Here is a 13,527-nt window from a genome sequence, read left to right on the forward strand (position 1 = left end):
GGTGAATGAGTTGAGTGCCTGTGCAGCCAGGAGGCCAACCCGTTGTCAAAATAAACCTGCTGGAGTTGAAATGCAGGTTGTTCCTTAAAGGTGCACTATGCAAAAATCGCTCCGGCAATTCCTGGTTGCTAAAATTCCAACGGTTCACCTAATTTCAGATTGTGACAAAACAAGCAAATATTGTGTAAAGAGTCATTGTTCCATCTAAACCGCTTTGAAATATATTTTCCATAACTAAAAATATTGTATTTTCAGCTATTTTATGCTGGTGTACAAAAACTGAAGTAAAAGACAAAAACGAAACTTAAGAATGGGATGCATAGAAATAGTGCACATAGAACAGATCTACCCGCTTCTTAGACTTGATTTCAATGAGAATAACAGATAAACTCACATTTCTATGTGCATTTGGTGGGGTCGCCCAAAAACATACATATATATTGCAGCTTTAAGATCTATGAAGGTCTAGAGTTGAATCAATGTGTGCCAGCCTGCCATTCAATAAGTTATTTTGTCATAAAACAATATAAAGCAACACCAGTAGATGTGTGAGGTGGGCAATGCAAATAAGTATATGGGGGCAAAAAAAAGGTCTAAAATACAATAACACGTTTTATATAATTTGCCTGCTTTTGGACATAAATTCCACAGTTCGCATACTGAAGAACTTCATTCAACTTCAGTCAGTCCCCCTCCTTGCTTTCCGCAAAAGCAGGCAGTACCTCCCCCGGTGTTGCCTTGTAACATGAACGAGCCGCACTTTGTTATTCCCTTTTTTTTCTTCATCATGGACAAATCTCGGTGAAGATCTCGCGAACGGCGTTCCATTGCGTTCCGTTTGTTTGATGCGCTGGTGACGATGGGACGCGGTCTTTCACTCACTGAATCAAACCCGACTGGATGAAATACCGATTTATATATTTAAAAAAGGCATTTTGCTGACTTCTGCATTTCTTGCCAAATGCTTGCAGGTATGATTGTTTTGTTTACTCTCCGTTTCAATCAGTTCACGTGTTAGGCAGGAATGTATAGACACAGGCCAGGCATTACTAATCAATGATCATCAATTTCGATTACAGTTGCATTATTTACTTTGCATTGTGATTTTCTATGAGTGATTAGACTACTACGACCATTATGAGAAAATGTAATCGTTTTATCACCATTACGCATCACACTATAGCCAATAGGCCTATGTACAGTATTTCCATTCATTCATCATCGTTTCCATATGAATAAAATCATATTTCTGGTCAGGTTCATACCTATGTTGTTCTTTTATCAAGCTGTTTCTTTTGTAGTCTTGCTGCATTAAAATAAATATTTCGTTTAATGTAGGCAAGTCTATGACAATATTTATAGTTGAAAAACAAATATCAAATGGCCTTAGTTCCATTTTTCATGGTATCATCAGGTGAAAGTAGGCTATTGTTGGAGCCCAACGTTAGTTAGGCTACTACTTGTCTTAATAAGCCAGTTCCTATGCCACATAACTGTTCCAAACGTATAACGGACTTCACTACCAGCGGCATCTGCCGGTGAGACGCTATTGCAAAGATAAGCCTTCAATAACACTAAAGCAGTTTGTGATGACTGTTGGGGATAGAGCACCCTCTGCTGGCCTGAGCCCTCATTTTAAACACCAGTCACCCATGTCTTTCTTTTAGCTCACTCTTCCCTCCTCTGTCCTCTGTTTCTTAGGCCCTGGTGGAGCAGTGTGATGGGCCCCATTCCCCTGTGTCTGCTGCTCTGTGCCCTGCCCCTGTGTGTTCCTATCTGGGGGGGCCACGGTGACGATGACGACGATAAAGAGTATGGCTGGTCCGTGCAGAGTATCCCGTCGATTCTGGACAGGCACACAGTGCATCTGCGGACTTCCAAATTTGGGGGGAAGGGTGATGGGGCATGTGGGGATGCTCCCACATTTGGGGGGAAGGATGAGGGGGCAGATGGGGAGGGGGAGGGGATGTGTAGGATAGAGTGTCAGAGCGCTCTCCCCCCTCCCGACCAGGCCACGGTGGAGAGCATGCTGGGATACGAGACGGTGTACGAAAACGGCACGCGCACATACACCGATGTCACACTGCAGGGCCTGAATGAGACGACTTCACGCACACCCTCACACACTCGCAGGAAACGTCAGGTGTACGGCTTAGACGGGCGCTTTGTCATCTCAGACAGCCACTTTACCACCAACTACCCGTTCTCCACGGCGGTCCGCCTGTCCACGGGCTGCTCCGGGGTCCTGGTGTCTGACAAACACATCTTGACGGCAGCCCACTGTGTCCACGACGGGAAGGACTACCTGCAGGAGGTCCGCAGGCTGAAAGTCGGGGTCCTACAGGTCAAATCTAAACGACGTAGGGGGGGGAGGAGGAGAGGTGGGAGGAGAGGAGGAGATGTGGAAAGGGTGGGAAAGGTGGAAGGAGAGGAAGAGGTTGGAGAAGAGGAGGAGGATGGGAATGGGATAGATGAAGAAGGACCGAGACAGGAGCAGAGACGGAGAGGAGGGAGGCGGAGAGGAATGAAGGGAAAGGGGGAGATACAGAACGCGGTTGATGGGGAGACCGGAGCAGAGGGAGGTGAAGAAGGGAACACAGAGAAGGAGAGGAGAGAGGGAGGGGGTAGGCAGAGAACGAGAGGTAGCAGAAGTAGCCGTGTACAACGCAGCACAGAAACTAAAAAGCAGCCCTCCTTCCGCTGGACACGCGTGAAACAAATCCACATCCCCAAGGGTTGGATACACACAGGGGACGATGACACTAACGCCGTCACCCCTGACTATGACTACGCCCTCCTAGAGTTGAAACGGCCAATCAAACAGAAGCACATGGAGCTGGGGGTGGCGCCCGCTGCAAAGCCCCTCCCCTTGGGTCGCATCCACTTCTCAGGGTTTGACAATGAGCCAGAGGGAGGACAAACGGAGGGAGAGAAAGAAAAGGTGGTCTATCGCTTCTGTTCAGTGACGGAGGAGTCAGACGACCTGTTGTATCAGCACTGTGACGCCCAGCAGGGGGCGTCAGGTGCTGGCGTATACATCCGGCTCAGACAGGAAGTGGAGGGGTCCAATAAGAGGAAGTGGCAGCGGAAGGTGATTGGAGTGTTCTCAGGGCATCGCTGGGTGGAAGGGGACCGGGGTGAAAAGAGGGATTATAATGTGGCGGTGAGGATCACTCCACCTAAATACGCTCAGATCTGCCACTGGATCCATGGGGATCCCAGCATGTGTACGAAGGCCTGAGAAGTCAGGGATCTGCTGGATCTGTCAGACTGAGGAAGAAACAAATGTTCATCTAGCACTTTTCACTGAGACCTCAAAGTGCTGAAATGGTGGTCAACGAACTATCAAATGGCCAGCACAGACAGATCAGATGGAATAGGATTTTGGAATATGGGATGATTTTCATGCTCCAGTCAATCAAACAGATTCCTATCCAGAATGCCAAAAAATGATTTTGAGGTCTCAAAATTCTATGGTGCTCTCCAAACACTAACAGGTTTTTCAGTCTTATATGCCTTGATGTGTTGCTTCCGAGAAATGCCCATTGTGCACGTAATACGGGGGGCTAAGATTAATTCCATTGGTGCTCATTTTTACCATCTCTGCATGATTCATAGTTCTGCTATCTGGATTAAATGTAAACGTTTCTTTTCTTGAGTATTTCCTAAATATAAATTTAGCTTGTTAAAAATAATTAGTATTTCTTTATATTAAAGCCTACCATTGAATACCCAAAAAATGTGTGATGGACTGAACATCGAGCATGAATGACAACAGTGAAGACATCAGTGTATTTGAATTTTATTGGATCTCAATGGGACTCACATGCAAGTGGGGGAGAGGAGAGGAGTGATGCCATCCAAGAACCAAACAACACTGCCTTCAACCAAATATATAGCAAACATTGTTATCCACATTATTGTATATGATACATGTTCTGTATCTTTTTCTTTCTCAACACATTAAGATAGTCACTTTGGAAGAGAAACGACACATGGAACATCCAGTGTATATATGAATACTTTACAGCCAATTAGTTCGCAACACCCCTGGAGTGTTGCTACAGGGGACGATACAACCGTACTGATCACTGCATCACAATGACCTTGTGGAAGTGTCCCAATAATGTTTACAAACATTTCCTTGTCTCATTCACTCCATGACCACTGATAGGTGTAAGGACTGCATTATTTCCACCAACTGCCTTTCATCTATCGATTCAATTCAGATAATTGGCCGTTAAGGAAAGGAGACAAGTATATTTTGATTTTTAAATGTATTTGGATGATCAACTTCACTTGACATGCTTAAATGCAGTACCACTTCACACCAACAGGGAGTGCAACAGTAAACACTGGGACTGAGTTTGCATTCAATACTGCCTTCAAATACAGATAGGGAGATACTGTACAAGGGAAAGGATCTTTTTAATCTTCTTACATTTTTTTCAATCTTACAATTCATAGACATAATTAAAATATACAATACATTTTCTCTCAAAATAAAGACTAAAGAAATATATGTATAATCTATCATTTAAAATATTCAAAAACGCATATGTCAATTTGAACATAGTCAACAAATGTTGCATGTAACACACAATTTTAAAAAACGGACAAAATAAAAACAAATATGAATTGAATGGAAAATGGAAGTTGTCATATGATTCGTCATCTCGTAAACCCAGATTTGTGATGATACATATTTCAATTTTCATCAATATACACCCATAGAACTGTATAAGAGGCTGGATGGATCAATGAATGGAGAGAAGTACAACTAAGTGTTGAATAACCTCAGCAACACAGCTCAGTACAGAATTTGATTGGAAAGCAAGGGAGGGGATAGGGCAGGGATTGGCCAGTGAAGTTTACACACACCGAACACACTCCATGGTTAACAACACATTCCAACTCAGCTCTTTCAGGGAGTACCAGAATGATTCAAAATACAATATCATTTTTTATGTTACATTTTTTGTCTTAATTTAAGTAAAGGATAACATTGAAGTACACTCACACACATACACATTTTTGTTTTCTGTATTTATGATTCACATCCACGGTTTGTGCTAAAACATCAGACAGAGAGGGAGGGCGGGGTTACGGGGAAGTCAGAGGGCAGGGGTCGTAATGCTGATGGCTGATTGGCTGAAGGGACTTGGGCGTGACAGGAAGGCGGGGAGTGCACACATCCACATCCATAGAGCTCCAGACACAACGACAACCTCTGGAGAGAAGAGAGAGGAGAGAGAGAGTTGATTACCACAATGTTATTCTGTAACTCTCTCTTTTCATTGCATTGCGTGTATGTAGTTTGGTGCCGCTGTGAGAGAGAGAGCCCTACCTTGGAGGGTTAGAGGGGTTTACATGAAGTCCTTGATGTTGAGGTCATCCAGGGCATTCTTGGGGGGCGGAGGCCTCCTCGGACTCCCGGCCATCCCTGGAGATCCCATCTGTCACAGGAAACACTGTGTCATGGAATAGGTGTGTGTGTGTGTGTGTGTGTGTGTGTGTGTGTGTGTGTGTGTGTGTGTGTGTCTTACCGGTGCTCCTGGGGTTGCAGGGGCTCCAAAGCCTGGCCTAACCATGGGCATCATGGGAGCTCCAGCCCCGACCGCTCCGCCCTGAGACAGAGAGAGGAGACAGTCAGACGCTATGGCAGCTACTATCTCTCACAGTGGCACCAAACTAAGTGGGCCACCTAATGGGGTCATTGGCCATCTTAGGTGCTCCTAATGGTCCTAGACCGAGGGCGGGGTGGTCTTACCATGCTGAATCCTTGGTTAGACCCCATAAAAGAAGGGGACCCCATTGGAACGTTCTAGGGGTGTGGAGGGGGGGAAGAGGAGGTGGGATGTTACTACACTACATACAACATAGGCACAACAAAGACAACACTGCAACAGCAAACACACAGACATATCATTGACACACACATAACACAGACAAAGACATCATTAAAACAGAATCAACACAGAGTGAGAGAGAGAGATCACATAGAAAACCTAGCCTCTAAAATCAGTTTCAGGTGATTTGCTCAAGCAGAAGCAATTGAAGAGCACAGGGTCAATTATTGGAAGAAATGATCAGGCAGACCAGTTTAATCAGCTAAATATCTGATTGTTATATCAGTAGTGAGGCTTTGGCTAAATTAACAGCTGAAGCCATGGGGTAATACAGCAACTATAGACCCTATAGCGAAAGCTTTTTGGCCAAGTGAAGCAATGGTAAGTGCAGCTTATTAAATTATGAAGCTAAAGTGATCTAAATGCGACTGTTTTGTAGTGTGTTTTGTTTGGACCCTGGGAAGTGGAGCTGTTGCTAAAGAAAGCCAATGGGGATAGAAATAAAGATATATGCAGATGAGCAGGGCATTTCGGGGTCAGCGAAGGGTCATGTGGCTTGCTCGAGGTCAGAACCATAAGAGAAGAAACGGGAAGTGGTTTTCCAAGCAGCTCTTTAGTTTGAGACAAAACATCAGCCCTCTCAGAGCTCTCCAGGGGTTATTCCCAATCCAACCCCTAGTTTTCCCACAAAATGTTCACCCCTTTTAAACCGAACACCGAACTCCAAATTTCAATTTTCCCAGTGTTGTGATTGGACCACCCTGGAGAGTCAGAGAGGAACGGCGAGTGTAATTGGTTCCATTCCCTGCCCGTCACTGCCATGTCACTGCACTCCATGCTATATGAACCAGACAACATTTACCATGGGAGCGCCCCAACTGGGAGGAGCTACCTGAGGAGTTGACCAGCCTCCCATCGTGTTCTCCCCCCTGCGGAAGAATGTCAATCAGTCAGTAAGCCAATAGAAAAAGAGAAAGAAAAGACAGCTATAGCCTCCCAACCTTTTAAAATGTAAAGTTCGTTGAGCACATGGAAACTGCTATGTGATTGTAATCCATGGCATTAAGTGACATTTCAATACACAAAAAGACACAGACTCAAAACAGGAAAACGTACGGTTTTTGGCTCCCCATTCCCAGATCTGAGAGAGAGAAAATAAGACATTGGACAATGAATATTTCCCAGTCACAGAATAATGTCCATTCAGTATCTTATCACATTTGTAAGTACTATGTAACATGATGTACAGTCACTGTAATGACAATGTACCTAGCAGCGATATGTAACTACCATGTAAATTCATGTCTATGCATAGGTGGGCAGCACCATGATGCTGAAATGCTTCAGGCTAAATAGAGGACCACTGTCCTTCGTCTGCTCAGAGACTTACTGCTAGCCATGCTAGCCATGGTGGCGTCCAGGTCTCCTCCCATAGGTTTGACTGGAGACGAGGCTGCCCCGGCCTGGGGTGTCATAGAAGGCATCAACACATCCCCTAGACCATCAAACGCTACATGAGACACAAGGAAGGGGGAGAGAAAGATAGCAATGGGGAGGTGGGAGAAGAGGATGGAGAGGGGGAGAGAGAGAGAAAAGGAAGAGAGAGAGAGAGAGAGAGAGAGAGAGAGAGAGAGAGAGGTTTAGATCAAACAGTCACAATAATGCTCTCAGATCATGACAGGAGGGGTCCTCCTTACGAGTGGGATTACCATGATGACATATTGCTACGGTCTCCATGTCAACAGTGATCAGAGACGAGTATAGCAAGCCCTCGTACTGATACTCACAATGACTGTGAGGACATGTACTGTGTCTTCACACAGACACACACACAAATATGCAATATACAGTTTAAGTAATGCTGTCCGTGTACATGTAATATCAATAAAGAGCATTCATATTTTTTAACTTAACACTACTCAATAGTGTTACACTCTTGTGGTGTTATCTAGAATCTAAAAAGGTTTCTTCGGCTGTCCCCATAGGATAACCCTTTGAAAAAACCTTTTTGGTTCCAGGTTGAATCCTTTTGGTTTCCAATCCTTTCCACAGAGGGTTCTACATGGAACCAAAAAGGGTTCTACCTGGAACCAAAAAGGGTTCTCCTATGGGGACAGCCGAATAAGCCATTTGGAACCCTTTTTTCTAAGAGTGTAGTATCTTATTAGCTAGATTGTTTGAGACAGGGTATCACCCTCTGTATCCAGGTGACAGTTAGGATGCAGCCTCTACTCTAGAGTGAGAAAGCACTGCAGCCTAGCCAGTACAAAGCTAAATGGGCATTGTGATGTGAGCATCTCACACATTGTATATATTAAGCATTTGTCAGAGCAGAGGGAACAGAACAGCAGCAGTGGCTCTTCTACTGCAATGCAGCAATGCACTGTGGGAAACCAGCACATCAATAGGCCAGAACACTCACCCAATCAGAATGCAGGAAGCAAGCAATGAGCCAGCCCCAGAGCCAGATGGAGAGAGGGTGGAGAGAGAGAAGAGAGAATGAGAGGATAGAGAGAGTGTGAGGGTGAGTGATTGAGAGCGAGAGACAAAGTACAGAAGGAGAAAAAAGGGGAGGGAGAGGATGGAAAGGTAAGAAGAAAGGGAGAGAGTAGTGAAGGGAAAAATAATGGAGTGAGTTACATGACAAATGTTGCGAGAGAAAGAGAGATGGAGGAGAAAGAGTTAAGCCTTAAGCAGTAGTATTTGCAGATTGTCAATAACATAGCATGCAGGCTTGTGACAGCCATGGCCATGAAACAGGGAACATTGCCACGGTAACACAGTTACCAGGGTTACCAAGTGAAAAACACTCAGTTGTCTCACACTTAGTTGTCTCTCTCATCAACGGAGTGAGAGAGACAACTAAGGACAGAAGCTAGAACAATAATGACAATACAAAACAGCAGTATGCATGTGGAATGGCCATAAAACCAAGTTACATACAATCAGGATGTATTCAGTCAGACAGACACATGTTCATATACATGTGTGCTGTCTGTTGTTACTAATACAAGGGTTATTACAGTTCCCGCTCAGCCCAGTCAAAACTGTTCGCTGCTCTGGCCCCCCAATGGTGGAACAAACTCCCTCACGACGCCAGGACAGCGGAGTCAATCACCACCTTCCGGAGACACCTGAAACCCCACCTCTTTAAGGAATACCTAGGATAGGATAAAGTAATCCCTCTCACCTCCCCTCCCCCTGAAAAGATTTAGATGCACTACTGTCCCACTGGAGGTCATAAGGTGAATGCACTAATTTGTAAGTCGCTCTGGATAAGAGCGTCTGCTAAATGACTTAAATGTAAATGTAAATGTTATTAAAAAAGTCAAATCAAGGAATGATCACTGTATACAAAATATGGATGTGAAATAATATATCTAGATTGTCAAAAACACACACACAATAAGCTTTTAATATATCCACTCTAACTTTATAATGTCAGATATATTTGGCGATGTGGTTACATATTACAGTACAATGGAAAATATTATGTGGTACAGTTGAAGTCGGAAGTTTACATACACTTAGGTTGGAGTCATTAAAACTCGTTTTTCAACCACTCCACAAATGTCTTGTTAACAAACTATAATTTTGGCAAGTCGGTTAAGACATCTACTTTGTGCATGACTGTCACTGACCTTAGTTCCTTTTTTATGCCTCTGTTTTAGTTTGGGCGTGAGTTGGGGTGGGCATTCAATGTTTTTGTTCTATGTTTGGCATTTCTATGTGTTTGGCCTGGTATGGCTCCCAATCTGAGGCAGCTGTCAATCGTTGTCTCTGATTGAGAACCATACTTAGGTAGCCTGTTTTCCCACTCTTGTTTGTGGGTGGTTGTTTTCTGTTAGGTTATGTCACCTTGCAGAACTGTTTTGTTTCTTCCATTCACTTCGGTATTTTGTTTTGTGTGTTCAGTTAATAAATTTACATGGACACTTACCACGCTGCGCATTGGTCCGATATTTCATACTCATCGTCAGACGACGAAGAGATCCGTTACATTGACACAAGTAATTTTTCCAACACTTGTTTACAGACAGATTATTTCACTTATAATTCAATGTATCACAATTCCAGTAGGTCAGAAGTTTACATACACTAAGTTGACTGTGCCTTTAAACAGCTTGGAAAATTCCAGAAAATGATGTCATGGCTTTAGAAGCTTCTGATAGGCTAATTGTCATCATTTGAGACAATTGGAGGTGTACTTGTGGATGTATTTCAAGGACTACCTTCAAACTCAGTGCCTATTTGCTTGCCATCATGGGAAAATCAAAAGAAATCAGCCAAGGGGACTGATGCACTTCACAAAATAGATAGCATCATGAGGGAGGGAAAATACGTGGAAATATTGAAGCAGCATCTCAACACATCAGTCCCCAACACATCAGTTAAAGCTTGGTCGCAAATGGGTCTTCCAAGTGGACAATGACACCAAGCCTACGTCCAAACTTGAGGCAAAATGGCTTAAGGACAGCAAAATCAAGGTATTGGAGTGGCTAGCACAAAGCCCTGACCTCAATCCTATAGAAAATTTGTGGGCAGAACTGAAAAAGGATGTGCGAGCAAGAAGGCCTACAAACCTGACTCAGTTACACCAGCTCTGTCAGGAGGAATGGGACAAAATTCACCCAACTTATTGTGGGAAGCTTGTAGAAGGCTACCCGAAACGTTTGACCCAAGTTAAACAATGTAAAGGCAATCCTACCAAATACTAATTGAGTGTATGTAAACTTCTGACCCACTGGGAATGTGATGAAAGAAATAAAAGCTGAAATAAATAATTATCTCTACTATTATTCAGACATTTCACATTCTTAAAATAAAGGGGTGATAAAGTGGTGATCCCAGGGAATGTTTACTAGGATTAAATGTCAGGAATTGTGAAAAACTGAGTTTAAATGTATTTGGCAAAGCTGGATGTAAACTTCAGCCTTCAACTGTATATTTAAGCAATAATGCCCGAGGGTATGTGGTATAGGACCAATATACCATGGCTAAGGTCTGTTCTTTAAGCACGACTCAACGTGGAGTGCCTGGATACAGTCCTTAGCCGTGGTATATTGGCCATATACAAACCCCTGAGGTGCCTTTTTGCTATTATAAACTGGTTACCAACAGAATTAGAAGAGTAAAAATAAATGTTTCAGCATTCAGGTTTTGAACCATCCAGTTTATAATTACTGTTATGTGTCTTGCATACAATGTGAATGGGTCATGCCTGGTGCGTGTGTCATGCATGGTGGGTGTGTCGTGCATCGGTAGGTACATTACCTGCCATCAGCTCAGCACCAGAGGCAGCTGGAGGGGCAGCAGGCTTGGTCTCTCCACCAGTGGAGTCTGATGGGTAAAACCAAACCAAGCCAAACCATACCAGGCCAAGGTGGGCCAAGCCATTAGCAGTGCAGCATGAGGGCATAGAAGGGTTAAGAAGTCAGCCATCCGCTCCACACTAGGAACGCCAAACAGATAGAGCAGCGTTATCACTGTCAGATAGGACAGTAGACATACACAGGTATACACACATACAGTACACACCAATAGAAACTCCTTGGATCCCAATATGCTGCGGCACATCTACATCTAAACTCCGAAAAAAACTAAACATCCCTTTTGCAGGACCTTGTCTTTCAAAGATAATTCGTAAAAGTACAAAAAACTTCACAGAGGCGGCGACAGGTAGCCTGGTGGTTAGAGCGTTGGACTTGTAACCGAAAGGTTGCAAGATCGAATCCCTGAGCTGACAAGGTAAAAATCTGTTGTTCTGCCCCTGAACAAGGCAGTTAACCGACTGTTCCTAGGCCATCATTGAAAATAAGAATTCGTTCTTAACTGACTTGTCTAGTTAAATAAAGGTCAAATTAATTAAAAAACAGATCTCCATTGCAAAGGGTTTAAACACTGTTTCCCATGCTTGTTCCATGAACATGCACCTGTGGAACGGTTGTTAATTAAGACACTAACAGCTTACAGATGGTAGGCAATTAAGGTCACAGATATAAAAACACTAAAGAGGCCTTTCTACTGACTTGGAAAAACATCAAAAGAAAGATGCCCAGGGTCCCTGCTTATCTGTGTGAATGTGCTTTAGGCATGCTGCAAGGAGGCATGAGGACTGCAGATGTGGCCAGGGCAATAAGTTGCCATGTCCATACTGTGAGACGCCTAAGACAGCGCTACAGGGAGACAGGATGGACAGCTGATCGTCCTCACAGTGGCAGACCACGTGTAACAACACCTGCACAGGATCCGAACATCAAACCTGCGGGACAGGTACAGGATGGCTACAACTGCCTGAGTTACACCAGGAACGCACAATCCCTCTATCAGTGCTCAGACTGTCCGCAATAGGCTGAGAGAGGCTGGACTGAGGGCTTGTAGGCCTTTTGTAAGGCTGGTCCTCACCAGACATCACTCGCTACAATGTCGCCTATGGTCACAAACCCACCGTCACTGGACCAGACAGGACTGGTAAAAAGTGCTCTTCACTGACGAGTCGAGGTTTTTCCTCACCAGGGGTGATGGTCGGATTCGCGTTTATCGTTGAAGGAATGAGCGTTACACCGAGGCCTGTACTCTGGAGCGGGATCGATTTGGAGATGGAGGTTCCGTCATGTTCTGGCGACGGTGTGTCACAGCATCATCGGACTGAGCTTGTTGACTTTGCAACCAATCACAACACTTTGCGTTACAGGGAAGACATCCTCCTCCCTCATGTGGTACCCTTCCTGCAGGCTCATCCTGACATGACCCTCCAGCATGACAATGCCACCAGCCATGCTGCCGTTCTGTGCGTGATTTCCTGCAAGACAGGCATGTCAGTGTTCTGCCATGGCCAGTGAAGAGACCGGATCTCAATCCCATTGAGCACGTCTGGGACCTGTTGGATCGGAGGGTGAGGGCTAGGGCCATTCCCCCCCAGAAATGTCAGGGAACTTGTATGTGCCTTGGTGAAAGAGAGGGGTAACATCTCACAGCAAGAACTGGCAAACCTGGTGCAGTCCATGAGGAGGAGATGCACTGCAGTACTTAATGCAGCTGGTGGCCACACCAGATACCGTCTGTTACTTTTGATTTTGACCCCCCCCCTCTGTTCAGGGACACATTATTCCATTTCTGCTAGTCACATGTCTGTGGAACTTGTTCAGTTTATGTCTCAGTTGTTGAATCTTGTTATGTTCATACAAATATTTACACATGTTAAGTTTGCTGAAAATAAACGCAGTTGACTGTGAGAGGACGTTTCTTTTTTTGCTGAGTTTACTTAGCAACACAAGCTCAATATGCTCTAGAGAGGACATAGAAAAGTCACTGTGTCCTGCCTGAATACCACACTTAACAACTTAACTACACTAACAAGATTACGGGTCACCAGAAATGAGAAATGTTGATGAAGGTGAATGATATGATGAAAATAATCAATTAAACAATCAAATAATAAATCAAAATTATGGATTTTTTGATAAAGAGAGATATTCTTTCACAAAGGCCACTCATGTGAAGACCGTCGACCAGCAGCAAGGGGCATAGTGAGGGGTGGGGGGAGGGTGTACAGTTACCCACCCCCAAACAGGTCCATGATCACCCCCTTGTCCATTGGGGGGGCAGAGGAGAGGGGGCAGGGGAGGAGAAGGCATCTGTTGTAAGGGGAGGGTAGAGGAGGGTTAGATTGGTACAC

At 44.4% G+C, this 13,527-nt stretch overlaps 2 protein-coding genes across 2 annotated transcripts in view; one reads left to right on the forward strand and one right to left on the reverse strand.

The window, feature by feature from the left end:
* The first annotated feature begins 740 nt into the window (after positions 1-740).
* On the forward strand, positions 741-3,740 carry LOC115139324 (serine protease 23-like). The gene is made up of 2 exons (XM_029676562.2): positions 741-971; positions 1,702-3,740. The coding sequence occupies exon 2, from the start codon at positions 1,721-1,723 to the stop codon at positions 3,239-3,241; it is 1,521 nt and encodes a 506-aa protein (XP_029532422.1). The 5' UTR covers positions 741-971; positions 1,702-1,720; the 3' UTR covers positions 3,242-3,740.
* Positions 3,397-13,527, reverse strand: part of LOC115139321 (clathrin coat assembly protein AP180-like) — a 42,801-nt gene continuing 32,670 nt past the window's right edge. The window contains 10 exon segments of the mRNA XM_065026321.1: positions 3,397-5,230; positions 5,348-5,456; positions 5,547-5,627; positions 5,771-5,824; positions 6,712-6,778; positions 6,966-6,990; positions 7,240-7,359; positions 11,124-11,189; positions 13,413-13,463; positions 13,466-13,486. Of these exon segments, the coding sequence (XP_064882393.1) occupies positions 5,367-5,456; positions 5,547-5,627; positions 5,771-5,824; positions 6,712-6,778; positions 6,966-6,990; positions 7,240-7,359; positions 11,124-11,189; positions 13,413-13,463; positions 13,466-13,486 (575 nt within the window). The 3' untranslated portion in view covers positions 3,397-5,230; positions 5,348-5,366.

Source organism: Oncorhynchus nerka, linkage group LG13 (genome assembly GCF_034236695.1).
Source record: "Oncorhynchus nerka isolate Pitt River linkage group LG13, Oner_Uvic_2.0, whole genome shotgun sequence".
Taxonomy (NCBI): Eukaryota; Metazoa; Chordata; class Actinopteri; order Salmoniformes; family Salmonidae; genus Oncorhynchus; species Oncorhynchus nerka.

Coding starts and splice junctions, on each gene's coding strand:
- LOC115139324 (XM_029676562.2), top strand. CDS start 1,721: ATGGGCCCCATTCCCCTGTGTCTGCTGCTCTGTGCCCTGCCCCTGTGT.